Source organism: Hyposmocoma kahamanoa, unplaced genomic scaffold (assembly GCF_003589595.1).
Source record: "Hyposmocoma kahamanoa isolate Upper Pololo Valley unplaced genomic scaffold, ASM358959v1 262, whole genome shotgun sequence".
NCBI classification, from domain to species: domain Eukaryota; kingdom Metazoa; phylum Arthropoda; class Insecta; order Lepidoptera; family Cosmopterigidae; genus Hyposmocoma; species Hyposmocoma kahamanoa.
This window is the reverse complement of record NW_020653765.1, coordinates 2269039-2295684: the sequence shown is the minus strand read 5'-3', so window position 1 is coordinate 2295684 and position 26646 is coordinate 2269039. Positions and strand designations below refer to the sequence as shown.

The 26646-nt window shown below is 35.6% G+C and overlaps 2 protein-coding genes across 4 annotated transcripts in view; one reads left to right on the top strand and one right to left on the bottom strand.

Moving 5' to 3' along the window:
- The window catches only part of LOC113228893 (paired box protein Pax-6-like), an 88246-nt gene extending 71255 nt beyond the window's left edge, over positions 1-16991 (bottom strand). Inside the window, exons 1-3 of one of the 3 annotated variants that reach the window (XM_026462326.1) lie at positions 16904-16991; positions 16176-16341; positions 11429-11609 (exon numbers count right to left, since the gene is read on the bottom strand). In XM_026462326.1, the coding sequence (XP_026318111.1) occupies positions 11429-11609; positions 16176-16341; positions 16904-16991 (435 nt within the window). Of the gene's footprint in view, positions 1-11428; positions 11610-16175; positions 16342-16897 lie in introns of all 3 variants that reach the window. The other 2 variants (XM_026462328.1, XM_026462327.1) reach the window with 2 other exon arrangements.
- Positions 16992-19183: 2192 nt separating this feature from the next.
- LOC113228921 lies at positions 19184-24826 on the top strand. Its single transcript, XM_026462365.1, has 3 exons — positions 19184-19338; positions 19761-21100; positions 24694-24826. The coding sequence occupies exons 1-3, from the start codon at positions 19188-19190 to the stop codon at positions 24718-24720; spliced, it is 1518 nt and encodes a 505-aa protein (XP_026318150.1). The 5' UTR covers positions 19184-19187; the 3' UTR covers positions 24721-24826.
- Positions 24827-26646: the final 1820 nt, after the last annotated feature.

Genomic DNA, 26646 nt, shown 5'->3' with positions numbered 1-26646 from the left:
TAAAAAATCATAACATAATAACTAGTTCAACATCGGAATATTGGACGCAAGTATAATAAAGCGGCAACAATGATCCGCGCACGTGGCCGACTATACTTATCGCGCTTCACTTCGCACCCTCTCAGCTTGCGCGATTTTATTTTTATTCAGACTGTCTGTATTACAAAAAGAGGTGAGGAATGGCTTTAGAAAATAGAACACGTAGCCGTTGAAAAAAGAAAAAGAATCCCTACACTTTGCATTCGACATTACGTAGGTGGGTTAAGGTTGTATTTCGAGGAACGGTGCACGCTACAGACGGCAATGGCTGACTGCATACGATACTTGGTTTCTCAGTAGCAAGTGACGAAAATGTCGCGTTTTGTCGAATTAATTTCATGCAATTTCGAACGGTCCTGCAATGTCACTTGCGGTCTGTCTGGTATACCTTAAGGCTACTTTAGATTTTGTGGCATTAGTCATAGTAAAATTATATTGTACCTATTAAATATCTCATACTTTTGGGTAATAATGCCACATCTGCAAAATAACCAAATTTCAAGGGAGAGATTTAAAAATTCTACGAACGAAGTTATTCGATAACTTTTTTATGCTTAAATAGGAGAGTTAGTTGTAAAATTTCACAAATCGACGATGTTTTGCAGAAAGCACGTAAAAAATTTTCAGGGAGGCATTTTTTGGATTTTAACAACTGTATTCTTTCTTTATTTTAAGACTGTTTTAAAATATTTACGTCCTACTGAGATTTTTTTGTGAAATAGCCCCACTAGTTTTATTATTATTATTAATACAAAGATCGAACACATAGAATTGTTTTCTTCCTTCGTCCCACCTGGTCGAAGAAAATAGAAATAAAAAAATTCTATGTGTTCGATCTTTGTATTAAAAATAATAATATTTGCGACCTGTTATAAAATTCAATTTTGGTTAATTGAAATTAAGTTTTAAAATTGAATTTAAAACAGGACGTAAATATTTTAAAACAGTCGTGAAAATCTAAAAACATACTCGCCCAGAAAAATGTCGCTTACGCCCTTTGTACAAAAAATCGACTTTTTATATACATATAAATTATGTGTATATAATTTGTTCCATGTACTTTGTACTATGTTTATGACTTTCATATGATAAAGATAAATTTATTCTATTTAAAACATAACCTAAATACAGGAATTTTACTAAATAATAATAATAACGCACACACTCAACATAGCCCCGCACTAGGGAAACCCTGTGTCGCGGGTGCCATGGACACACACATGGACAACCACAAATTACACCCAAACTCACGAGAGAAGTAAATGTAGGCAATACAAAAATTTCTCCCGGCCCGGGAATCGAACCTGGGACCTCTGCGCAGCAGTCCGGCATGGTAACCGTTCGGCCACGGAGTAAATAAATGTAAATAAATTTGGTGATGGTCTAGTGGGAGAATGCTTCTCGATTGAGGGGTCTGCGGTTTGAATCCATGTGGCGGCATATACCTATGTTTAATTTCTAAGTTATGTATACTTGTGACTATTTAGATAGATATATAAACACTTTATTCACTAGTATAACACAAATACAGATTGAATACAAGATGAAAAATAAGGCGCTGACTCAGCATGTGCCTAATGTCCCTAAGACCTAGTTTTCAGTTAGAATGAACGAGAGGGACTAAATCTAGACGTTATTTGTAATGTAAGATATAATAAACTACTAGGAGGGAAATTTTCATGACATAATAAATGTAATAAAGTGTGAATAGTGCATCTAAAATAACATATTCAATATGTAAGTGCTTGTGCGGATATGAATATATAAGTGTAACTGAAAGTGAAAATTTTTATTGTGAATATGTTTTAGTGCAATAAATCAATGCAAATTTATTTTTAGAAAGGCTACGAAAAAGAGTATATGAAAACTAATAATAATAATAGAAAGACTGTGCCGTACCTTGAACTCCTCTATGTACGGCACAGTGTACGCTGGAGGTGTACGTCGCGAAGGGAATATTCACACGCAAATACATATAAAATAATGCGGATTTTCAATGAAAAGTATTCGTCATCCGCTAGAGCAGCGTAGTATCTCGATATTCTTTTTTTTTCGAAGTGGTCGCGGCGAGGTTCGCTTGCCGTACCGCGAGCCAGGAAATACGAAGCCAGCGCACTCTAGAGACGACTTCTTGTCTTCTATCCCCTTCACTCAAAGGCATTTTGGCACAGTACAAAAAGGAAGAGAGAAAGATTTCGATGCTACGCCTACTAATCACCAAAGAAGCGGATATTGGTTTGAATGCGAAAGTTAAACATAGCCAATACAAATTACATGGGAAATTAAAAATTGTAATAATTCATATGTTGTGTTACCGAATGTAATAAATTAATCTACACGAATCGCACTTGTCGGCGACGTGTAGCGCAATCTGGGTGTCTATTCTCGTTCTCCATCCGACATTCGTCGAAACAATTACTGTCATATAAGTAATATTCGATCAAATTAAGAAACAATGTCAAAGGCATTTTGCCACAGCACAAAAAGGCAGACCGAAAGAATGCAGCAAATAAACGAGAGACTTTCTATTTCTTCTTTTTACTTACTGGCGGGGCCTTTTTAGGATTTCCCATTATTATAGTGCCAATCGATAGGATCATCGATAAGGATTAAATCTCTCTAATAAACATTAGGTTTTACCACTTTACTTTTGGTTCAATTATCGGCTCAGGCAAGTTCTCTAAAAATCTGTGAATGTAGTTCAGTTAATCATCTTAGTATGAAGCTTCATTCGCATCATACGTAATCGTTGGTGTCATAATTGTTGATACAAAGGTCGAACAAACACAAAAAAAAAACTTGAACCAACCGCTCTTGCCAACTGAACTATAGACCGAATCAGCAGATCTTACGCAGTAGCCATATTCAGATCAAATATATTTTTCCTTGTGTTAATAATAACGCGTGGAATTATCAAACCGCGTTAAGATAAAGTAGTGTAGTACTTAAAGGTAAAACCACATAAGTAACATTTTCCACAAAAAGTCTCCAAATTATATACCAGCTGTTCACCATCTTTCTTTGTTATCGAGTTTGACGTCCAGAAAGATAGTGATTTTTTTACCATAGCTGTATAAATTAAAGTCTTTTTGTGGAAAACATCACTTACGTGATTTTACCTTTAAATCAAAGATGACCCATGTCCAGTAGTGGGATGTATATGGGTTAATGATAACTATGATGAGATTGCAGGAGGAAAATATTCCCGTCATCCACCCTCCTAAGACTTATTAGCATTCTGTTCTCTAACATCTCTTTATATCTATTTAGTCTTTTATTAGTTCCCTCTCTCTCGTTGTACGTAAATACATAACGATAAATTTCATAGAGAGTCATTGTCAGCTAATCTCCATTGAACAAGTGTATTGTGAGCATATGCCCACGTGTGGACCCTTATAGGAACAAGCCTTGTAATTAACTTGTTCACGATATGGGGTTCTCGTAGCGTTTAAACGTGTTGAGTGATTTTGGTACGCCAAAGCCACATGTAAAGATTTACAATTGATATAAATATATAATGAAAATTGTACTTAACACATTAAAATAGCATTAAGCAAGTTATTTTATAGCCTTTCCTGCAGCTGAGTGTTTTTAAAAACAGATTCCAATCAAGTGGATTTCAAACTTGTTTGGCAAATTCTTAGTTGCATCAATCACAACATGATTAAATTCGTTATTTAAAATTGTGGGTGCAATCATTGTGCTCGTTGCTATAATTATTGTGCATGACAGGCGTAGATGGAAACAAGTTGCATTATCGCTTTAAACAACATTTTATTTACTTCAATTACTTTTTCTCAGTGTAAGAACCTCGTGTCAGTAGTATGTGTAAGCTGTTTTTTTTATATAATTAGTTGTAAGCGTTGTTAATGTTATATTGTGAGTACCATTTCATTCAAACGAATAAGCAGCGTTTTTAACGCGACGTAATTTGAATCGCGAAAAAATTCCGTATTATCAAAACAATAGACAGATTTTTTATATCGAAGAAAAAGATTTTAGACACTTTGTTTTTTTTTAATAGCAGCCGATTTTTATTCGTGTTTACGAAATAATGTAAGATTACCATGTCTATAACTCATGCCACTTTTTAAAACAAATAAATAACAGTAACATTTAAAAATGTCCCTCAAGGCATGTTCGAACTGACAAAAACATACAACGTGATGGACAAGACTAACTTTTCTGTATTTATTTGCCCTTCCGACTCCACATAAGTCCCGATTGTGGTATTAATTTCCCTCCAACACTTCTTACTTGTAACTAACTTTTATGATTCTCATTTTCATAGAAAAACATGTTTAAAATCATTTCTATTTAGATACTTTTTCCCGAATCACGGTTGTGAGATTTCTCTTAACATCTCGAGAAAATAAAATAAATGTTATTCACTTGAATTAGAGTACAGTTTACGATGTTTAAGAAAAATTAGGGAGAACAGTACTATCATTGGCCACATGCATGTCGCGTGCGTGACACGCGCCATCTCCGATAATCTCCTTTACCGGACTCCTTTGTTGCAATTTGTTGCTGCGATATATCCTCGAACCCCGCGAGATGAGAATCTCAGATATGACGTAATGATATTTTGAATCAGTGTTTTGAACAAGCTATTTATTGACATAGTTATTGCATCGGAGCGATGTGAACAATTTTATCGAAACACAAACACAGCTGGAATTCGATTCATTTAATCTTGATTTTTTGATTATTTGTTTGAGTTAAAAAATCTTTTTTATTTTCTCATATAACAATAGCAAAGGTTTGAAATATTTATTGATCATCAATTATATTTCTGTTAATGAACGGATTTTGTATTGTGGCTGTGAGTGAACAATATATCTCGCATTTTGTATAGATAGATATACATTGTGGAATTGCAGCTGAAAAATCACGAACATTTATCTTCCATCTGTTTGCTCCAAGTCTAGAGTTCTTTGGCAAACGACCTAGAGAACGACGTTCGAAACGGTGTGGTGTGACCAGGTAGCTGAAAATCTGGCAGTAGCACTTAGCACTAAGGCAGGGTGCAATGAAAAAGATTGATTGAAGGTGTATTTGCTTCAAGTCATGATCTTTAGCAGTGAGAGACCGGCGGAGGAGGAGGAGGAGATAGATACATAGATAAAGTGTTTACTCAGCTAATGTTGAGTAAGTGCTTATAATAGTTTAATCTGTCGGTTTTCTATAGAATATACTTTGTGATTGGGCCCATGAACTCCATCAGCTCATTCCAGCCGCCCCTTTTTACCAACATACATTTTCGTCATCTTTTATTATGCGCACTGCCCAGGAATGGAAATCTGCCTGCGACTGTTTTTCAGAGCACATATACCACGAGGATATTTAAGGCGTGTATAGGCATCTTCTGGGCGAGCTCGTTCCATAGTAGATCCTACCTGTGCCCCAGGGCTAAGTAGTAGTTAAGAGCAAGTCCATTTACTTAAAAAATTTGGAATGGTACAGAGATAAGAACACGTCAATATTTACTCGTAAGATTTAATTCAATTTATAATCAAACGAAACAGTATTGGTACAAATTTAAGTCATTATATTATATTCATAATATATTCTTTAAATCTTAATCATATATTTGTTTTTTCAAACAAACCAACGTTTCGGGCCCCATTACAGGTCCCATGGTCACTGCTAGTTGATACTAAGAACCCGAGAACTCGATAACATGAATTGTTAAACGAATAACCTAAAAATCTTTATTAATCAATAGTTTAAATTGTTATAAATTGTTAAAATATAACCTAAAAATCTTTATTAATCGATAATATAAATTGTTAAAATAATAACCTAAAAATGTTTACTAATCGTTAATTAAAGTCAAATGGGTCATTTTTGGTCCTTGTTCTCTGCCTATTTTTATTATTTAAGTATTCAAGTGCACTATCATGAAATATTATTTAATATATTCTTTATTAATTGATAATATAGTAAATTGTTAAAATAATTACCTAAAAATCTTTATTAATCATTAATTAAAGTTAAATGGGTCATACTCGGTCGTTGTTCACTGCGTAACGTCCGTGGCAATTTTTATTATTTAAGTATTCAAGTATTATCATGAAATGTTATTTAATATTTGACGATATTGTACTTGTATACTTAAATAATAAATGTTGTCACGGAAATTAGGTAGTGATTAGTTAGTACGACTAACGAGACATTGTTGATCGGATAAAATACATTTATTACATTTACGTTTAAAGTGTATTTTGTGATATGCACCAATACGCGTTCCATTAGACGGTATAAAATTATAGTATTATAGTAATTGTAGTAGTAGAGCTGTTTGTGAAAGAGTTCGTCCAGAGAAGTACTGCCACCTTACCTATTTCTGCCGCTAAGCAGTAATGTCAGCATTTACTGCGTTCCAGTTTTACATGGCTCTGGTGGAATTACAGGCACATGGAACTTGTCAACTTATGTCTGAGTGACGGGCGTAGTGACAGTGTCCCTCACATCTTTTCGATTTAAAGCTCTAAATGGCACTGCAACTGTTATGGACAGGCGTGTAGCTTACCGTTACTCGATATTATAAAAAAAAACAATCACCATAATCACATCAAAAGAAGCAATAAACAATATATAGCAAAATATAGGAATACGCCAACCAAATGCTAATCATGAAATGCCGCGCTACAAAATCAATTAACAAAACACGATACTTTGATGAGCTTGAAATATGAATTTAAAGTAGCATTTTACACACCAATTTTGACCGTACAAAATTCAATAACACCGAAAAAGTCGGGGGTTGCGACAACGCGTTACTAAAGTGACAAGAAAATATCGGGACACAATGAAATAAAGTTGTCATCCCCAGCGAAAGCCGGGGAGCGTGCTAAATGCATTAATTTGGCCTGGATTTAGTGGCCCGTAAGTGATTTGCTACGGGAACGCATGTTCCACTGTGATATGACCCTGCGACGACTAGGCGACTATTTGACCCTCTTACCCTAACACATAATTTTTTTTCCCTCAACAATTAAATATAGTCTTTATTCATTTGTGTTTGAAGTCCGATTTCAATGGCTAGATAAATATTTAAGGGTAATATGAATAGGTAATGGGGTTCCGCATCGTTATATTTTTTGTTAAGGGTCGTTAGCGCGAAGACTTAACAGTTTTTACGCTTTTGTTTGTCGCTAAGCTTGCATGAAAGGTGCTTAAATTTTAGCGATTTTAATCCCTTTAGAGAATAAACCCGCGGCAGAAAACTAGATTTTTATCTTTAAGACTTAAACAGTAGACTTATTACGTTTTAAAGTAGAGCAGATACAAACAAAAGTTCTACAGGACTTAGGACTTAGTTCTATAGAAATTCTATAAAGGTAAATAAAAAGAATATTTCATTCATGCGTTCGTTCCATTAAAAAAAAAGAAAACTAGATTTTATTTAAGACTTAAACAAACTACTTATGTTTTAAAGTACAGTAAAAACAAAATTTGTATTGGACTGAACTTCGATGATGGTACATAAAAAGAATGAAAGTGTATGTGTTATGGCAGTTATTTGTTTCTAATATAGTTAAGTTTAAAAAAGGCTTCTTTTGCCATCTTTTGCATGAGGTTTTTTTTTATAATACTAAATGACGACGGGACCAACAAGTGCGTCTTGTGATAAGCTACACGTCTATCCAACAGTTGCAGTGCCACTCAGAACTTTAAATCGCAAAGATCTGAGGAGCATTGCCACTGCGCCCGGCACCCTGAGACATAAGTTGACAAATCCTATGTGCCTGTAATCCCACCAGCACCCTTACCCTCCGAAACCGGAACGCAGTAATGCTCACATTGTTGTTCTTTCACAAGGAACTCTTCTGCTACTAAAATTACCTTTATTGAGCTGTATATTAAATTTAAAACCACTAATCAATGTACGTAGTAAATAAGTCACAATGTAATAGCTATTGGTAAATCAAGTAAAAAAAAGTTTTGTCATTCATTCATTTGTTCGTTTCACTAAAAATGACGTCATTATACTAATGCGCATTAATATTGAGAGTATCATTGAAGTATTACTTTAAATTATTTAAAAATGCCTCATGAAAAGCATACTCTGTCTCTAACAAACGTCTTCATATCTCTTTACACCACTAACTAGTTTAGTTATACATCAATACGATGAGCTCTTATATATATGTATGTATGCTCTTATATATATATATATACATTGCAATATCAATATTACCATACAGAAACCTTCCACTTACATCATACTTAGCGAAATCAGACGCGAGTTTACCGTAAGCAAATGAAACTCCTGACGTTAATACATTCAACCTACAAGAGCCCTCCATGCTACAAATACACGCAGTATTCAATAAATATGAGGCCATCAGACATACCTATCTCTCTATAAATGTACATAGGTAGAGAGTTAGGTGGGTAGACCCCCACTGATAACTTAAAGACTTTATCCCCTGTACAGGAATTTTTACGGTAACAAAAGCCTTCATATTTTCTTTATTCATGCCGTGTCAAAATCGCTTCCCCCTCGCAACGAAAAAAGAGATAGCCTCCCAACTCTTTCGCTCTCTACAACGACCATATATATCTATCTCAGAAATTTTCCCTCTGTTTCGGTTTTTATGTTTTTCTCGATATTTTTGGTACTTAATGCTTTTTTGAGCCGTCACCAACAGGGTGATGCGCGAATTTCTTAATTAATTTATGTTAAGTACTTAGGGAAGGGTGTTTAAGAATTCTGACGGGTTTCGGCTCGTAAACGACGGGTTTTTGTAGCTTAACGGTGTTATTACTACATCTTTCTCGCTACGTTAACTTTAATAGCGTTTTCATTAACACTTCTTTTGTAAACGTTTTCTTGTTTTGAAAGAGTTGAACATTTTTTGAGAAGATAATATTCTGTTGTATCGTGGTATTGTGTTTTCGTCACACTTTTAAAGCTTACTGTATAACATACTACCTAAGTAGGTGCTTACGTACACACGCAATGTATATTGTTTGTGGTACCGTCGCGTCGTTGTTTCCAATTTCCACAACAGAAAAAATAAACAGCTTTAGTTACTTACTTTGGGATCAGAGCAAGGTATATGATGTTGTCTAATATATTTATATTTTTTTATTTAACATAAGGTAGGCAGAAACTATGGACCTCCACCTGTCACGTTCCTGATAAATCTCATTCGCCTCCTCCACTCCCATCAATCTCTTCATACACGCCTGTTTATTCTTGACTTTTCTAAATGCAAATCCAAAACTTCTTCATATCAAAAGTCTGATAGGATTGGCGGAGAGATATATGCCAGAGGGGCAGTGATAGAGGTCTCTAACGACCCCTAAAGGGATACTAGCGCAATGATACGCATGTACGAAATATAAATGAATAGCCAAATACTATTTAATCTCATCCTAGTTTAGATTGTCAAAATTGACCGTCACGTTTACATCACGACTTTAGTTCGTAATGCAATGGAGTAGAAGACAATAAAAACTTTCCGCATAAAGAATATCTTCATTGTTATAAAAGCATCAACCTTCGCACGAAGACGTATCGACGAACGCCGTTGTAAGGGGGTCGTATTCAAAATGGAGAAAAAATGAAGAAAAAAGTTATAACGTCATATTGTTTTGCCACCAAGTGAAGGGGGGAGCGCAGGGAGCCCTTTACAGTGCCGGGAATGATAAGACATCCTGTATATAGAACTATAGAGGTAGATACCGGCCCATTGTATTTTTCATCTCGCCCTTTCGTATTTTCAAAGACGCTCCGATAAAACCTTCGCTTTTTAAAATTTTGTATTGGAAATTCGAATGGAGTGAAATATTAATTTGGAAACTCGGGTAACTTCGGGAACCGATTATGTTTTTATGAGCTGGTATGTTATAATGGCTTAGCACTAAACATTGGTAAAAAATTAAATCTCTTTTGCCCTTAATTTTAGGCGGAAAACACGCGTTGCTCCTTAGGATTGTAGTGGTTGAACAAAAACCTTTATACTTATTATATAGAGGCTATGCAGCTACTATATAATACAAATATTGTGCGTAGACTACAAAGAACTAAACCTTTTGAGTTAGTCTATAATATTACTACCAGTGCTAGTTAGACTATGAACACATAAACAAAGTGTCTTCCCGTTTATAAGTCGATGGACAATTTCTTTACATAAATGACTTTTATTTTAGGAAATTATGTTAAATTAAAATTATTAGTCTTGCAAAAAGGTTACATTGTTATTAGTTATAAGGTTTATTTATCACGGGCTTATACAAAAATCGACTAAAAGATATTTTCCATGTATAAATATTATTTTGTTAATAGCTTTAGGTGCTCTTTAAGATACTGCATTCTATTTTCTGGCATATCTTTTTATAAATTATGATGATTTGCACTATTTACCGAAACTTTTCGGTGATTTAAAGAAATTTATATTAACAAAATCGTAGTTTTATAAAAAAAAACATTTGGATGTAATAATCTTATATATTTCCATTAGTTTTTCTTAAAGAAACTAACACGAAACGAAACTAAAAAAATGCTAATGAATAACAATTAAATGGGACAGAGACAATTAGACTGCCTACTGAAACCATACCTGGTACACGCTTTGAGACTTATTACCAGTACATTGTCAGCTGGTTAAATTAGTCTGCCTACGATTTGTTCTGTCCAAACATAGGCACTGTATGGCAGACAGTTACGTCATGTGTCCAAGTGACGTTTCGTCATACCTTTTTTTTAAAAAAAAATGTATGATCGAACGTCCCTTGGACACATAACGCAACTGGCTATGAAGCCGGATACTCTGGGAGACTCCTTACGTGTACATCAGTAAATATTAGCAAGAAAAAGATATAAAACAATTTAAATCAAATATACTATTTTGCAAATGGTACGTAGCATTCCTTTCCTGAACTTCAGCAGTACTCTGGGCAACAACGGAGAGTACCGTACGCCCTTTGGCATATCCTTTACGCAAGCATTATAGTGTATGTTATCGATACGATAAGAAGAAGACGCTAGTAAATGTTGAAATTCGTTACAGGCGTTTGGATACTTATTCCGGTCATTCCCGGGCTATAATTTCCCGGATAAAAATTGCCACGGAAATTAGGTAGTGAACACTAGCCTGAGAATGACCGATTCTTATTGTACGTGTAATTTTATTAGTAATTAGACCAAAGAAGACTGTGTAATACACGATTGTACACAGTAGATGATGTAAAAAGATCTAACCACTCGTCAGACGATAATTGTTCTGTTAATAACTAACAAATAAGCTTAAGAAATTAATTCATTAACACTTATAAATTCTGCACGTTTTATAAAAGCTCCGAATATTGGTGGTACTAGAAATCAAGCCTCCAACTTAGTGCCTTAAAAAGACTTAAAAATTAAAGTACTTACACTAGGAATATTATCCGAAGTACAGATGCCCTCACTGAGCAGACGATCCCTGATCTCCCAGGCGAAGATTGAAGGACACTCGCGCTTGAACTGCGCGATCTTGCTGACTACCTCAGCCGTTGCAACGCGAGGTTTGGACCCGCCGATCGCACGAGGCCTTATTGACCCCGTCTCGTAATACCTGATAAAGGAGTTTGAGATAATAAAAAGAAGAAGAAGAAGAAGAAACTCCGAGAACACTGAAGAACACATAAGCAATAATTTTGCAAATAGATGGGCTGTATTAATGTATCCTCCTATGTTTGTATGCTCTGTAGCAGTGGACCTCCTTGTGAAAAAGTTCGTCCAGGGAAGCCTTACCTATTTCTGCCGCCAAGCAGTAATGTCAGCAATACTGTGTTCCAGTTTCGAAGGGTAAGGATGCTGGTGAAATTACAGGCACATGGGACTTGTCAACTTATGTCTCAGGGTGACGGGCGCAGTGGTAGTGCCACTCAGGTCTTTGTGATTAAAGCTCTGAGTGGCACTGATACTGTTATGGACAGGCGTGTAGCTTAGCATGAAGCGCACGACTTGTTCGTCCCGTGTTATAAAAAAAAGCTAAACTAAGTTGGCTTAGATTCGTTCGCGGTGTAGCCTGCCCTCTTATTACGACGATGGTGGAATGGTTCCAGTGAGGGGCGTGCGGTCAGCCCAGCAGCGCCGGAGTTTTAATACGTTAACAGCTATACCCTTTTTATTATAAAAAATTAACGTTATAACTATCCTTACTAAAATTTGCAACTTAGAGCTCGCAGTGCTTGGCAGTATTTCCCGTGTTTAGTTACATACTGCTCGCAAACTGTCGCCGTTACCTTAACAGCCCCATGACACAGTATCGTGTTACCGCCACGTTGCCTCAGAGTATCGGGTTTTGTGTTCGGTACATGAATTTTTTATTTGCAAAGTGGCCAGCTGTCAGGTACGAAAATTATACTAACCTCTTTATTTATAGGAGAAGCGAATTGGTTGATTTGATACAGCAGTATAGTCACCTTCAGGTTAAGCTACACAATCTATAGCTTTTTAACTGAAAATGTTAGCGTCCACATTTTCAGTTAATATGCAAATATATAAATAGTTAATATATAAACGACATAGGCAAAGTACTGTACAATATACTTGACACAAATTATATGGCTTTTTTTTTGTCTTTCTTCTTTCTTTCTTTCAAGTCCCAAGTGCCTGTAATTTTACCCTTACTCTCCAAAACCGGAACGCAATAATGCTCGCATTACTGCTTGTCGGTAGAAATTGCTAAGGTACTTCCCTGGATAAACTTTTACACAAGATCTACTGCTACTAAATATGTTCAAAGACCCCTATATACGGTACTAAGTCTTCACGATCCGTCGTTTCAGAGTGATCGAAAGGATGAATTGATAGTGCATGTTTATGTCGTTAACGATTAAATTGAACGCCGATCGAGTAGCGAAGGACCGATAAGATTACCGAGATCACCGATCGAAACGAGGAATTCTCTGTATTATGGGGACCTAAATGCTCATTTGTTTAAATCAATACTCAATAATCATAAACAACTTTTTACGTAATTTTTAAGTTTTTTTTTTATTGAATGTTGCGATGTTTCACCATGATATTAAATTATTTTTGTAAAATTACTCCATTACTTTGTTATAATTATTAATATAAATCGAGTTCTTAGGTTTTCGCGATTGTTACACACAGGAAATGAAACTATTTTTCCGGATTTAAATCGCGTATATTTGTTTTTTCAAACAAAACGACGTTTCGGGCCCTTTACGGGTCCCATGGTCACGGTTGACTGAGGTGGTACAGTCTTCAACCAGTTATGTCTAATATTGATGCAAACCACCTTATTTTTTCCCGCGTCAAAGAACATATAGCTGATGTCAAACACCGTCGCGTAAGCAAGTCTGCAGTCTGCGAGCATGTCATGGATAAACCTACACATTCAATGAAGTTTGACAAACCCCAGGTCCTTGCAAAAGAAGTCCGGTATCTACCCAGGATGCTGCGAGAGGCCATTGAAATTAAAAAACATCCTAATTTCGACAGGGAAGATGGTTTCTCCGTACCACCAGTTTGGGATCCAGTATTTCCTCTAATGAAAAATCCCAAACATACATAAGACTGCAGTACTAATTAATATGTTTTAGTTTATTCTAATTTCTATCAATAATTAATAATAAATTGAACTTAATAAAAATTCATTCAATAAAATAATTTGTAAAACTTAATATAGCGTAAATTGGAATGTTTTCTTTTTAAAATTAAAAATAAGGTATTTAATTAATAACTATTGTAACTATAGTGAAAAAATAGGGTGGTATTCATCAATATTAGACATAACTGGTTGAAGACTGTACCACTCAGTCAACCGTGACCATGGGACCTGTAAAGGGCCCGAAACGTCGGTTTGTTTGAAAAAACAAATATACGCGATTTAAATCCGGAAAAATACTTTCATTTACTATATTAATATAAAGATTAACACTAGGAAAAAAATTTCTTCGATCCGATCCGATCCGATTCGATTCGATCCGGCTGGATTCGTACCAACATCTTCTAGCAAACTGTGTCAGACGCTATGTCAACAAGCCACGAAACGAACCAACGGACTCTACGAAGTTTTCTGTGTGCTTGTTGCAAATCTTTGAGTGAGAAATCTATTTCTTCACTCAGCCAGGCACCAGCAGCTCACTAGAGATGTTGCATTAATAATTGAATTATCAGGTTTTTTTATTGAACCCAGCCGGATCGAAGGAATTTTTTTTAGTATTCGCTGTTTGTTTGTATTAATAATTATAATAAACTTTTTACATGTCAACCGCAAGCAAAAAGAATTTGTCATGTTATGCTTCCATGTAAAAATAGAAGCTTTGACTCAAATTACATCATACAATATTCAACCTTCATCGTCACCTTGTTGCTTAACACCAATTATAAAAGACCTTTTTAATATTAATAGTTTCATAGACTCCAACGGTCTGTAGGTAATGGTGTGGTAATATTCAACCCTGTGGTTAGAAGGTACGGGCGATCGTGGCTTAGTGGTCACGACCAGTTAGACACAGATTTGATTCCAACTGCATTTTTGGGATAGTTTGGTGTAAGGTTGCTAGGATTGGCCTTACTATTGCGGTTGTATAGGTAATTCTGGTCGATTGATTTTAAATGATGTAAAGATGAAAAGTGACATGCTAAGCGACTTTTATGTAATTAACTTAAAACCTTGGAACTTTGTCTTCTTGGAATTTTCACAAAGTAATTTTCCCTATTAACAACGCAAAAATTAAAACCAGTTTTATTATCAGGTTTTTCCCCACCCCCTTATCTCAAATAATAAAGCCTTATGAATCTGTTGCAATGATAAAAGGAACATATTTTTATAATATCAAGTAACAGGACGAACAAGTTTTATGCCTGGTGGTTACACGCCTGTCCATAATAGCTGCAGTGACACTCAGCGTTTTAAACAGCATAGATCCGAGAGGCAATACCACTGCGCCCGTCATAAGTTGACAAGTCCTATGTGTCTGTAATTTCACCAGCATCCTAACCCTTCGAAATCGAAACGCAATAATGCTCACGTTACTGCTTGGCCGTAGAAATAGGTAAGTGAGTAGGCAGAATTCTTTCACAAGGAGCTCTACTGCTGCGAAAACGTGTACCCTTGGTATTATAAAGCCACATGTGATAAGTCAAAAGTGCTTTTATCACATGAAAATCATAAAAATAATACGAACTATGTGAACAAAATTACCTATGTATGTGTGAAATTTTGTAAGTCCCTATGTGGCCCTATTACGTCATGTATATGACAACTATTTTGACGTTTAAACGCTTAAATTCAGTATTACCTTTACATTTTTAAGCCTATGCGATCCCTGAATTGACGATATTATAATTAAACCCAGTTTATGGCAAAAGAGATCGTTAGTCATTCTTCTTCTTTTTCTTTATAATGTTACAGCTCGCTAATGTCAAGTTAAGGAAGACATGCGATTTTTACTCAATATTTGACCGGTGAATTTCGATAGAATTCGCTACGAGGAGAACCTACCACAACAGACAAAATATACAGACTATTACAGTAAAAAATTGTTACTTTTACATCGTTAGTTAGTATATGTATGGGCAATGGGATTGACATTTCTTGTAATTCTTATAACTTTCCTTGAATAGGAACTCAGGATGTACTGAATCGACTTTACTCGGATGTGACGACCCACCGAAGATGATGCGACGATTGCCTATAAAATACAATTAATGGACTGAAGAATAAATTATCTTATCTACCTTAAACTATAAAAAAAATTCACTAAGACTTGCCTGTATGATTTTAAATCTTTGTCTTCACCGTAACGGATAGAATAAAAAAAAAACAACAGACGGTAGTTTCATAGTATATTAAGGCAAGTTTGGTAACTCCATACAAATAGAGCAGCGTGTCTTGTATGTGTTGCGCCTGCCCCGCGCGCCATGTACGGACGCACACATTCTGATCATTTTGATGATTAAATGTTGAATTGAAAATTGTCAAAGATTTACTGCGCGATCTGGGTCCCTACTTACTAATTACTTACTGTAACTATAATCAATTTGTTCATGGGTCTACCTTAGTTCAACTGCTTACGCACTCTGGATAGTTTACTTCCAACATTATACCTTGTCTCTTTTTCTTATCTTCTTGTCCTTCTCTTTCAACGTTCGCTGTACTTACCTTCCGAGGATCTTGGAGACGCAGCCGTTGGAGACCTGCAGGATCCGGCTGATGTCGCAGGGCCGTGCGCCGGAGTGCGCCAACTCGACGATCTTCTGCCGCGTGCTGTCGGGTAACGGCCGGCCTCCTACAAACACCCCGCCGAGCTGGTTAACACCGCTGTGACCTGCCGCACCATAACTCTGCTTACTCCAATTAATCACGTTTCTGTACATATTTAAGGCTTGTCTGGAGCCATGGGCCCTTGAGCCGTAGAAGTAAAATAGTGCTCGATGCCTTGAGATTTTATAGCTTTTTTAATTAAAAATTTAGACTCTGGAAACGCCTGTTTTTGGTGAAATGATGCTAACATTAGGTCTTATGAGTACGAGTTCTGTGGCCATTGGTCAAAGAAAGAATTGTGCGACTATTTGAATTTAATATTTGGTAATCAGGATATTCTATAAGAAGTTAAATTGGCCTGATTACCGGTACAGTGCGTGATTTTCTCTTAACGAAGTATTAAACTTACGGAAATTATTATAAAAATAATATAAAAATGGTGAACCTTATTTGAGTGTGTTCAATAATTAATGAAAAGCATTGTAAATTATCGAAACAACGAAATTGCTCGTGAATGAAGGTAAATGCTAATAAAATGGTAGAAATAACTGATGAATTACATTGATGTAACGTTTTGAACACCCTCAAATAACAAAAATAAAAATGGCAGTCACCATTACCTTTACCTTTGTGGGCGAGGTCGTCCATGCGGTCGAGCAGATTGGCATCGGGGGGCCATGGGCTGATGGGCGCTAGCTGCTGCGCCGGCAGCATAGTGTACACGCCGTAGTCTTCTATGGTGGCGCCCTGCGGCATAGTCCGACTGTGAGTACACAAGGTCTAAGCTACAAGAAAATCGTGAGTATAACGCACGACATCACGGACGCTACGTCGCAACTTTAACGAGATTTCAATGCCCTACAAGAAAATTACTATTGTTGTTTGGAAGGAAACTCCATTAAGAGTCGATACTACCTCACCTCGAATTCAAATTTTTCCCGTAATAATACGGTTCATTTTTCTTAGGTCGAGTGTCAGGAACACTGGCTTTATTTTTTTTTACAAACGACATTAAAGCAATTTGATAATGTAGGAATATAATATGTATACTATACTGTGATTGTGTTCTATTTAGTGCAGTTGATAAAAACAATTGGTATATGTAAAATACCCATTGAATACAGCGGTTTTTTCTTGTAAAATTTGAATTAAGTTTGTGTTTTTTTTCCATTGTGAACATTTTTAGGAATCGTGTTTTCACGCCGTAGTAATCAGTGTATATACTTAATTTTACTATGTATTTTTAATCGACTTCAAAAAAAGGAGGAGGTTCTCAATTCAACTCTATGTTTTTTATGTGTCTTACGCGAGAACTTTGTGAACCGATTTTGATGATTCGTTTTTTCTTGGAAAGAGGATATCTTAGAAGTGGTCCCATTTAAATTTGAAGAAAATATTCCACCTCTAAGGGTGGCAAACTAGGGAGAATAACTTTTGTGGTCGGTTTTTTAGTACATGGTACTGAGATTATTTCCAAAGTGATTAATTTAACACTTCCACTGTTATGCGCAATTAACCGAAGCCATTTGAGGTAGGTATATAGATTCTTAATATGCCATACTCTTCTATGCAAGCAAAGCGTAGTGTACTGAATGGTATAATCAACTTAAAGCGTTAGTCATCAGGAGATATTCTGATAACATTATAATAGAATGAACAACTTGAAATGATCATGATTTTTCAGTACGCGAAAGATGAGTTGGAGGAATATGCAGTTAGGCGTTATTCAAATTCAAATTGAAAAAAAAATATATTTCGGATATTCATCCATAAGGGTTAGTAACAGTACACTTAAAATAGGGTTAGTATTTGAAATAAACATGCATTTTTTTGTATACATTAATGCATTCGGGTCCATTGCTCATGAAAAGAACTCTGGAGCCTGCACGCGATGACATTCACGAGGCTTGCCGCTGCCTTTAATTCTGCACATCAGCAAAGCCGCTCTTTTTGCATAACAGCTTCAAATCTTAAGTATTAAGTTGTTAAATGAGTTGACGACTACTTTTGTGCCGTCAATATCTGATACACGTAGTATTCTTAAATTATGGCTTCATAAGGCCAATGTTTATAATCATATCACGCACCTGTGCACGGGTTATACAAGGGCAGATAATTAACAGTTTACAAATATCTCGAGTGCTAAGACGCGTAACTACAATGGACAAGTAATATTGTGTCTTTAATATATTGTGTTACAATATAACACTAGTTGTTTCGTTATTAAACTGTATATAATCATCTGTCAGGTAAGAATGTCCTCTAAACACATTTGCCTATTAGGTCAATGTCTAAACAGATTACTTTGGATCATAATCCAACACGTGTTGGTCAATGGGGACAAGGGGCTTTACACGATTTCGAAACGTTTCATCGCGTTGTTTTCTTTACGTGTAAACGAAGAGATGTTAGAGTAAACTCAACTGCAAATGATTCGAAAAGATTTGTTAGAGCTGGCCCTTCGATGGGAATTAAACCTAGTACCTATTACAGAAAGCAAGAGGACTCTACAAAGGAGGAGGCTACAAATTGTCTACTTAACTGTCAAATTTGTACTTAATCGTATAATTGCAAAGATGAAAACGCGACATTCCACTCATAGCGGCGATAGAGCAGATAGTGGCTTTGTACTGTTATCTAAATGTTCTGGCTTGAAAACACGAGACAAAAAGAGATTGTCAATTTGAATAACGGGATGGACATTGAAAAATAAAACCGATTCTTGCTCCGATATGAGACTTAGTCATCATACAAACGACGTTGTAAAATGAAAATTACAAGTAAAGAAATGATTGTCAAACATATTTTCTGATAAACAAATGTTAACAAACGATACAGAATTAAATTTCATCGGAGCGTTCACACGACAAGCGATTGTACTCGTACGGTAAATCATGAGCAGATTAAAAAATGTTGCATTTCCAATATGCAGTTCTAGGTTTTTTAATATTGGTCGTTGAAAGTCAGCTCACGGAGGCAGACGATGTACCCAAAGCTCTTCCTGAAGAATTTGTTTTGGATTTGTATGAGAATTATAAGGAAGCGGTTGGAGATGCACATGGTGAGAATTTGTATGTTTCATTGACGTCATTGGTTCTTTACAAAAGCATCCTAGTAAAAAGTCCATTTAGAAAATAAAAGTCACCAAATATGGAATTCAGAAAGATAAATAGTCACATGAAGTTAAATCACATCAGTCAAAGAAATTCATAAATTATGAGGAAGAAAGGATTATGAGCTTACAAGTAAGTAAATGCAGTGTTCAAACAGTGGTTTTCTCGCCAGGCGAGGTGAAGTCCAGGTGTATGTCGCTAAGAGTTCCATTAGATCAGATGCAAAAACCTTAGGTTCGCAGATTATTTATTTATTCCAGCTGTGACAATAAATCGTGGAGGCCTATGTTAAATGGGACTTTGACCTCCTATAGTCACAAAGAATCTATAACGATAAATTAATATTTAAAACCTGAATTTTAATTAACAGAAGAGGGGGTGGTAAGTCGCCGACAGTTGCGTCTGCTGAACAGAGAATTCGATATCCACGTCCGGAAGCTTAAACTAGTTAATGGTTATAAAGCACACAATCTTGAGATAAAAGAGAAAACTGATACCGGTCCTCTCGTTTACATTGACAATCCACTCGAGAGCCGAGTGCCCCACGCCTATTTATCCTTGGACGAATTTAGAAACGAGTTAGAGAAAAGAGCAAATATACAAAGGGAAAGAAAGTCTAAGGGAAAACAAACAGAGGTACATTTCGAAAATTCTGATGTCACTTTCGCGTTCAGCACAAAAGATAAAAATATGAGAAGAAAAAAGGTGCTTGGAGGCGATAAGATATTCGGGGCAAAGCATACTAAATCTAGGTATTTTGAACACACTTATACGCCTAGACTGAAACGAGGAAAAAAATACCATAACATGACTTCATATTATTACGAAAATCGTAATTTAAACATGGATATAAACAAATTATTGCACTCCATAAATCATTTTAACAAAAATATCGATACGACCCCACAACGAAAATCTAAGACGCAAGCCACAAGAAAGAAAGGTTTACTGGTTTCGCCAAAATCTTTAACCATAAAAGTACCAGGAAATGTCGCTGTGGTTAAGTTAGCAATACAATCAGAAATTGGAGGAATTTCCGAATCTATAACGACTCCAGAAGTAAATGGGCAGACAGAAACTATGAAACTAGAAAATACTGTGAATCCAGAAACGAGGGCGGCTACAGAAAGTACAGTGGATCTAGAGGCTGTTTCGAAATCAATAATAATGCTTCCAGAAAAGAGTGATCTTCGAGCAAGTTGGAACCTTAACCGGGTGCGGTTGCAGGGTGTAAGGAGTGGAACCACAACGACCAGAAAAGTGATTAGTGTTACTATGAATAATGCTCATACCATACCGACGAGAACTTTATTTAAAAAATCACGTACGTCAACAATGATTCGAAATGTAACTGAACAAAATTATGTCAATAGTACAATACAGTTAAAAACAAATAAGGATAATGAAACCACGAACACTGAAGGGGATTTGACCGCTTCAGACAAGGATATTACAGAGACAGAGACGGCGATGGAAGATAATGAGAATATGACGGAAGTTGATGAGACAACGACGGACAAGGACGTAACAGAGATTGTGGTGACAACTGAAGGTAAGGAAACGTCAAAAGATGATGACGTAACAGGGGTTGTGACCACGACTAAAGTAAATGTGGAAGCGAAGGAACAACCAGTGAGACCTATTTGGATGAGACCACGATACAAAAAGGTTACGACCACTAAAACTACAACTACAAGACGGACGTTTGGGGTAAGTTTACGTAATTTTTATTTAAAAAAAATGATACTAGGATTTTGCTTTTGTCCTTATTATCTGTTTCCCATTAAGTGATGAGAAAGTTGCAGTTTTAGCGATTTTTTGCGTAGCGCGGTAGCAAAACACTACCGCGTTATTGAAAAGATAATTCCAAAACCTTTAACCACTTTTAAGAAACGGTTCTTTATTTTTTAATACAAAAGACAATTACTATTTAAAATTTAGGATCTTACAATAGTAACTTTTTCTTTTTGAACTAGATAACTATAAATTTCATTATAGTTTTATGATTCTGCCCTCCTTGTCATAACTAACGCCTTGCCTTTCGGTAACTTTCGAGATGTTGGGACCTAAACTTTAGGTCTACTTATAAGAAAACTGAAACTAAATAAGTTATTAAAAACCGATTAGAGGGGGTCGAAGAACTCATTTCGCTCATCCCAGATATTTTAATAACACAATTTCGCTAAAAATGTCGATTTCGTTAGTTATGATAAGGAGAGCTGGATAGGTGTTCTGAAGAATGTTAAAAATTTTAAAAGATTTTAATAGTCCTCCTTCCACACATTTATTATACATATATAGGTGGCAAATAATTAGGTACAAGTTTAGTAGCAGTAGAGCTCTTTGTGAAGGAGTTCGTCCAGGGAAGTACTGCCTACCTTACCTATTTCTGCCACCAAGCTGTAATGTGATCATAAGAAAATTACGTTCCGGTTTTGAAGGGTAAGGGTGCTGATGAAATTTGGGGTAAATGGAACTTGTCAACTTATATCTCAGGGTTGCAGTCGCAGTGTCCTTCAGACTTTGCGATCGAAGCTCCGAGTGGTACTGCAACTGTTATGGACAGGCGTGTCGCTTACCAGCGACACTTGATATCAAAAAAAAAAATTTTGAGTCAACTATTTATTTACGTACTAGTAGTGGAGAATCTGGTGAAAGAGTTCGTCCAGGGAAATACCGCCATCATACCTATTATGCCGCCAAGCAGTAATGTGAGCATTACTGTGTTCCGTGTTTTGAAGGGTATTACAGGCACTTGCAGGACTTGTCAATTTCACATCTTAGGGTGACAGACACAGTGGCAATGTCTGTCAGGTCTTTGCGATTTAAAGCTCGGAGTCGCGGCACTGCAACGGTTATGGGTAGGGCATGCTCCCGGGAATTCACCGGTTAAGAAAATATCGCGAAATCTCGGTACCAGTGAGGTGCAATCACACCCGGTACTGCAATTATAGATTCACGGTACTCCCGGTACCAAGGAACTACCTAACTACTGAGTTATGAATAATTTCGCCCGTTGGCAACTTCGCACGGACGCACGTTACTGCCATTTAATGCTACTGAAACTTATTACTTAACTACAATGTGATTTTACGATGTTATGTTACGTTAAATTTAATAGTAATATAAAGAAAAACCTTTCGTTTCAATTAGAGAATGAAGTCTTTCTTTATTATCTATGGTATTATTATTACGTAAATTATTGTTTAGATACGAACAACCCGGAAATGCATGTGTACTGGTTGCAGTTTAGGCTTTTCAAAAAGTACCGTTATTACCGGGACCTGAGCTGAGCTTAGCACTGAAAATCAAAATTTTAGGAACCGGACCGGTTCTGCGAGTCGTATTTATTGGTTGACGTGCCAATAATCTGCTTATCACCAGTAGCACGTCATCCTGTTACTTTTTTTTGATGTCATGAAAAAGAAACTTCATTGGTCACTTTGAAGTAGGATAACTACAATACATACGAGTATACTGTAATTTTGGTTACCTACCAGTAGTCTGAAATGACAATTTCCTGAAATAACGGTTGCTCGAATTCTCATAACTTCGAAAGAAATTTTAGAGGAAAATGTTTTTTCTTTTAAACCTAACTTAACCTAACCTAACCGAACCTAGTCGTGTCTGCGATAAACATCCAACATATCCTGAAAGAACAACGGTTTCATTATAATTCGGTTTTCGGTGTAATAAAAATTCGAACAAACATTAGTTCGGAAAAAAAATCGAGTTTGTTATGGGTTACCTGTAATTTTTCGAGAAATTAGAAAATTAGTTTATTATTATGGACCCTTATTATTTAGTGTTTAATGCCTCTGCAATGTTATTTTTTGAAAATTTTCAAGTATTTCAGTTTAAAAAAATGTCAATGTATCACTTATGAGAAAACAAATCGATGTAAATAAATCAATTTAATAGGATTCTTTTTTATACGGGAATGTAAAATTTTAAAATCGTGTAAATTCTGATTTATATTCTATAATGATCTTTATATAATGCTAACTTAGCAAAACTTAAAAATGAGAAATGCGGCAGTAATAGTTCAAGGTGGTAGTACGTCTCTGAACGAACTCTTGCACAAGGAAGTCTACTGCTTCTAAAACTAACTGCTGTCTCAACTGATTATACGTCCTATTGCTGGGCACGGCTCTCCTTTCAGACGAGGGTTTAGGCCATTGTCCGCCACGCTAACCCAATGCGGTTTGGGGACTTCACAAGTTTTGCCGAGTGTTATGAACAGGTTTCAGTACGATGTTTTCCTTCATGGTAAATTTCAAATTAAATTTATGCACATTAATTCCGAGAAACTCATAAATGCGAACCCGGATTCGAACCCACAGCCCCCGCTTAAGAGGTAGGTAGTAGGTGGGTCAAACCATTAAGCTACCACGGCTTGTAACTTGTTGTAACTGTTGTCTATTATGTGGTCTGTGGTTATCTAACTGTCGTAATTCAAAATTGTGTAACTGAGAAAATACGATTTGAAAATAAAAGAAAAAATATTGAATGGACCTTACTGCGACTAATGCGAATATTTTTAGTTATACATAATATATTTATTGGTAGTAATTTTTTGATTTTCAAAACCACGATTTTGAGTTAAAGAAATTCAAAAAAATATTTATTGTTCTTTCCACTTTAACAATACAAATTACAGGGTATTTAGAGTAAAGAACATGATACAGTGAAATTGTGAGGTGGAAGACTGGTGCTTAAACTAGGTTGGACCTGTACTGTACTATAGTTACTACAGTATTTGGTTTCACGAGTTAATATTTAGGCTTTATACCCTTCTGGTTGCCTACTATATTATGGAGTTCTTACGTTTTCGCGATAGTTAGACATAGGAAATGAATGTATTTTTCCGGATTTTAATCACTGTATTGTTGTAATGTCATCATCAGGCTTTTCATAATACAACAAATTTCAAGTATAATTTTTACATTCGTCCTGAAAAAAGAATTTAATTTCAATTTTTGAATTAATTCAGTTATAAATATTATTTATTTATTTTTATTTATGGCACAATGTACAGACATCAGGTACAGAAAGTGAGGAAAATAAAAACACTTAAAAATTAATACAACAGGCATATCTGTGCCCAATTATTACTGTGCTCAACATTCATTTTAAAACATTTAGATATAACTTAAACAGACACTAAATCAAAAATAAAAAAAAAAGATTATATATTTAATAATTCAGTTATTTAAATTAAAATAAAGTTAACTGTTCACCATTTATATTTCGTACTATATATACATTCCGAATAACTGTTTTTTGTTTTGTTTTTGTTTCAGAGGCCGTTAGTGTTTATGGATGGTTAAATACGTATTCTAAAGTTATTTTAGTTTGTTTTTAAATAAATATAAAAACCAAATAAACATAGAAGTTTCGTTAAATATTTTCATTTTTTAAATCCGAAGGAACAAGAATGTTATAATTGGTCAATTCAAGAAATTGTCAATTTCAGAAGTGGTCCTTTTTAATTGTGGTCATTTCTCATATTTGACGACCTCCGTGGTCGAGTGGCTTGCACACCGATTTTTATGTTGTAGCCATCCCTGAAGTCCCGGTTCAAGCCAAGGCCGGGTGAATGTAGACAATTAAATGTTCTATATTGTCTTGGATCTGGGTGTTTGTGGTACCGTTGTTGTTTCTGATTTCCATTATTTGATTTGCTTTAGTTAATTACTTTGGGATTGGAGTAACGTATATGATGTTGTCTAGTACAAATATACTTTCAAAATATGACTTATGGTTTGAACAGTGATAGACAAGACTTTACGAATATAGAAATGAATAATCGGAGAAGTAGGCCCTATTTATAAGAATATAAATACTTGATATATTTTGCAAAATATGTATGAAATAAGAGCGGTGGTAGCCCAGTGGAAAAACGATTGGTTCTCAATTGATGACAGTCGATGGTTCGAATCCCCGTGGCAGCATGCATGACAATGACTTTATTTTAGTGACATGACGTATTTGTAGATGTTTGTAGCAATATCTCCCGCTAACAGTGAAAAAGAAGAGATGAGCAATGATCGATATGACAACAAATCTATTTTCACTTCGTATAAAGATATTTGACGAATTAACGTAATTGATTAGTGGTATCAGTTTTAAAAGTATAAGCAAGAGAGAAAGAGGAACACATGTTATAAACTATCAGTAAAAACAAATACCGTTACTTACATAAGTATTACTTACTAATATACAGATTATGTAATGTATAATAGACAACGTCAATATACACGCATATAAATATAAACACATAGGTACTTAATATTGTCAGTTGGTGTGAATTGATGAATATATAAATAATGATAACGCACACACTCATAGCCCCGCACTAAAGAAACCCTTTGTCGTGGGTGACATGGACACATACGTAGAACACCACAAACTCAACACAAGACTCAAATTCACGAGAGAAATAAATATTGGCCATACAAGTTTTTCTCCCGGCCCGGGAATCGAACCCGTGAGAAATATGCGTGGCAGACCGGCATGGTAACCGTTCGGCCACGGAAGCCGGTGAAAAAAATTACCAATTATACGAATTTTAGTTATAACCAATTGTAAATTGGTTCTAGTCTCGGTGTTTTGGGCAATGCCCCTAAATTATTTCCATTGCTCTGATACTCATGGCTCAGGGGATTTTCTAGTATGAGACATGTCTGCTAATTCTGTAGTCCCAAGTCTGCTAATTTTAAATCATCTCAGTTGTTTGTCGATAGAGTGTCAATGGTTGGATTTGGTGCGTTTGGAATTCTGCTCTTCAATGGCGAGACGGTGTGCAGTTAAAAGGTAAAACTCACTAAGTCACATTTTGGTCAAAAGGGAGTTTATTTTCTATTTTTATTTCATTGGGAAAACACCTCCGACAAGAAAAATGTTGTAAGTGCGTAGTGTTCTTAATTATAAAAGTGCATTTGGAAAAAACTATGTAGATTCAATAACATTAAAATCCACTTGCAGGTAAAACACAAAATCTTAATTATCTTCTTATCTTATTCATGACTCGATGTGACTTAAGTTAGTTTAAGTGAATTTTATCTTAAAACCGACAATGTTTGAATTTAAAAAACAATACGATGATTAAGAGTGGTTACACACTTTTTTAACACACTATTTTAGCACTACAAATGCGATTTATAGACGATTGCATCGATGCATACGCGCGACTGCTTCGATACAAACGCGCGATTGCATCGATGCAATCGCTTATAAATCACAAGTGTATCAAT

What these genes read in the sequence shown, in the direction of transcription:
- LOC113228921 (XM_026462365.1), top strand. Translation starts at nt 19,188, where the DNA reads ATGTTGCATTTCCAATATGCAGTTCTAGGTTTTTTAATATTGGTCGTT. An exon ending in AGCGGTTGGAGATGCACATG is followed by an intron (nt 19,339 to 19,760) that starts GTGAGAATTTGT and finishes TTTAATTAACAG; the next exon opens with AAGAGGGGGTGGTAAGTCGC. An exon ending in CTACAAGACGGACGTTTGGG is followed by an intron (nt 21,101 to 24,693) that starts GTAAGTTTACGT and finishes TTTTTGTTTCAG; the next exon opens with AGGCCGTTAGTGTTTATGGA.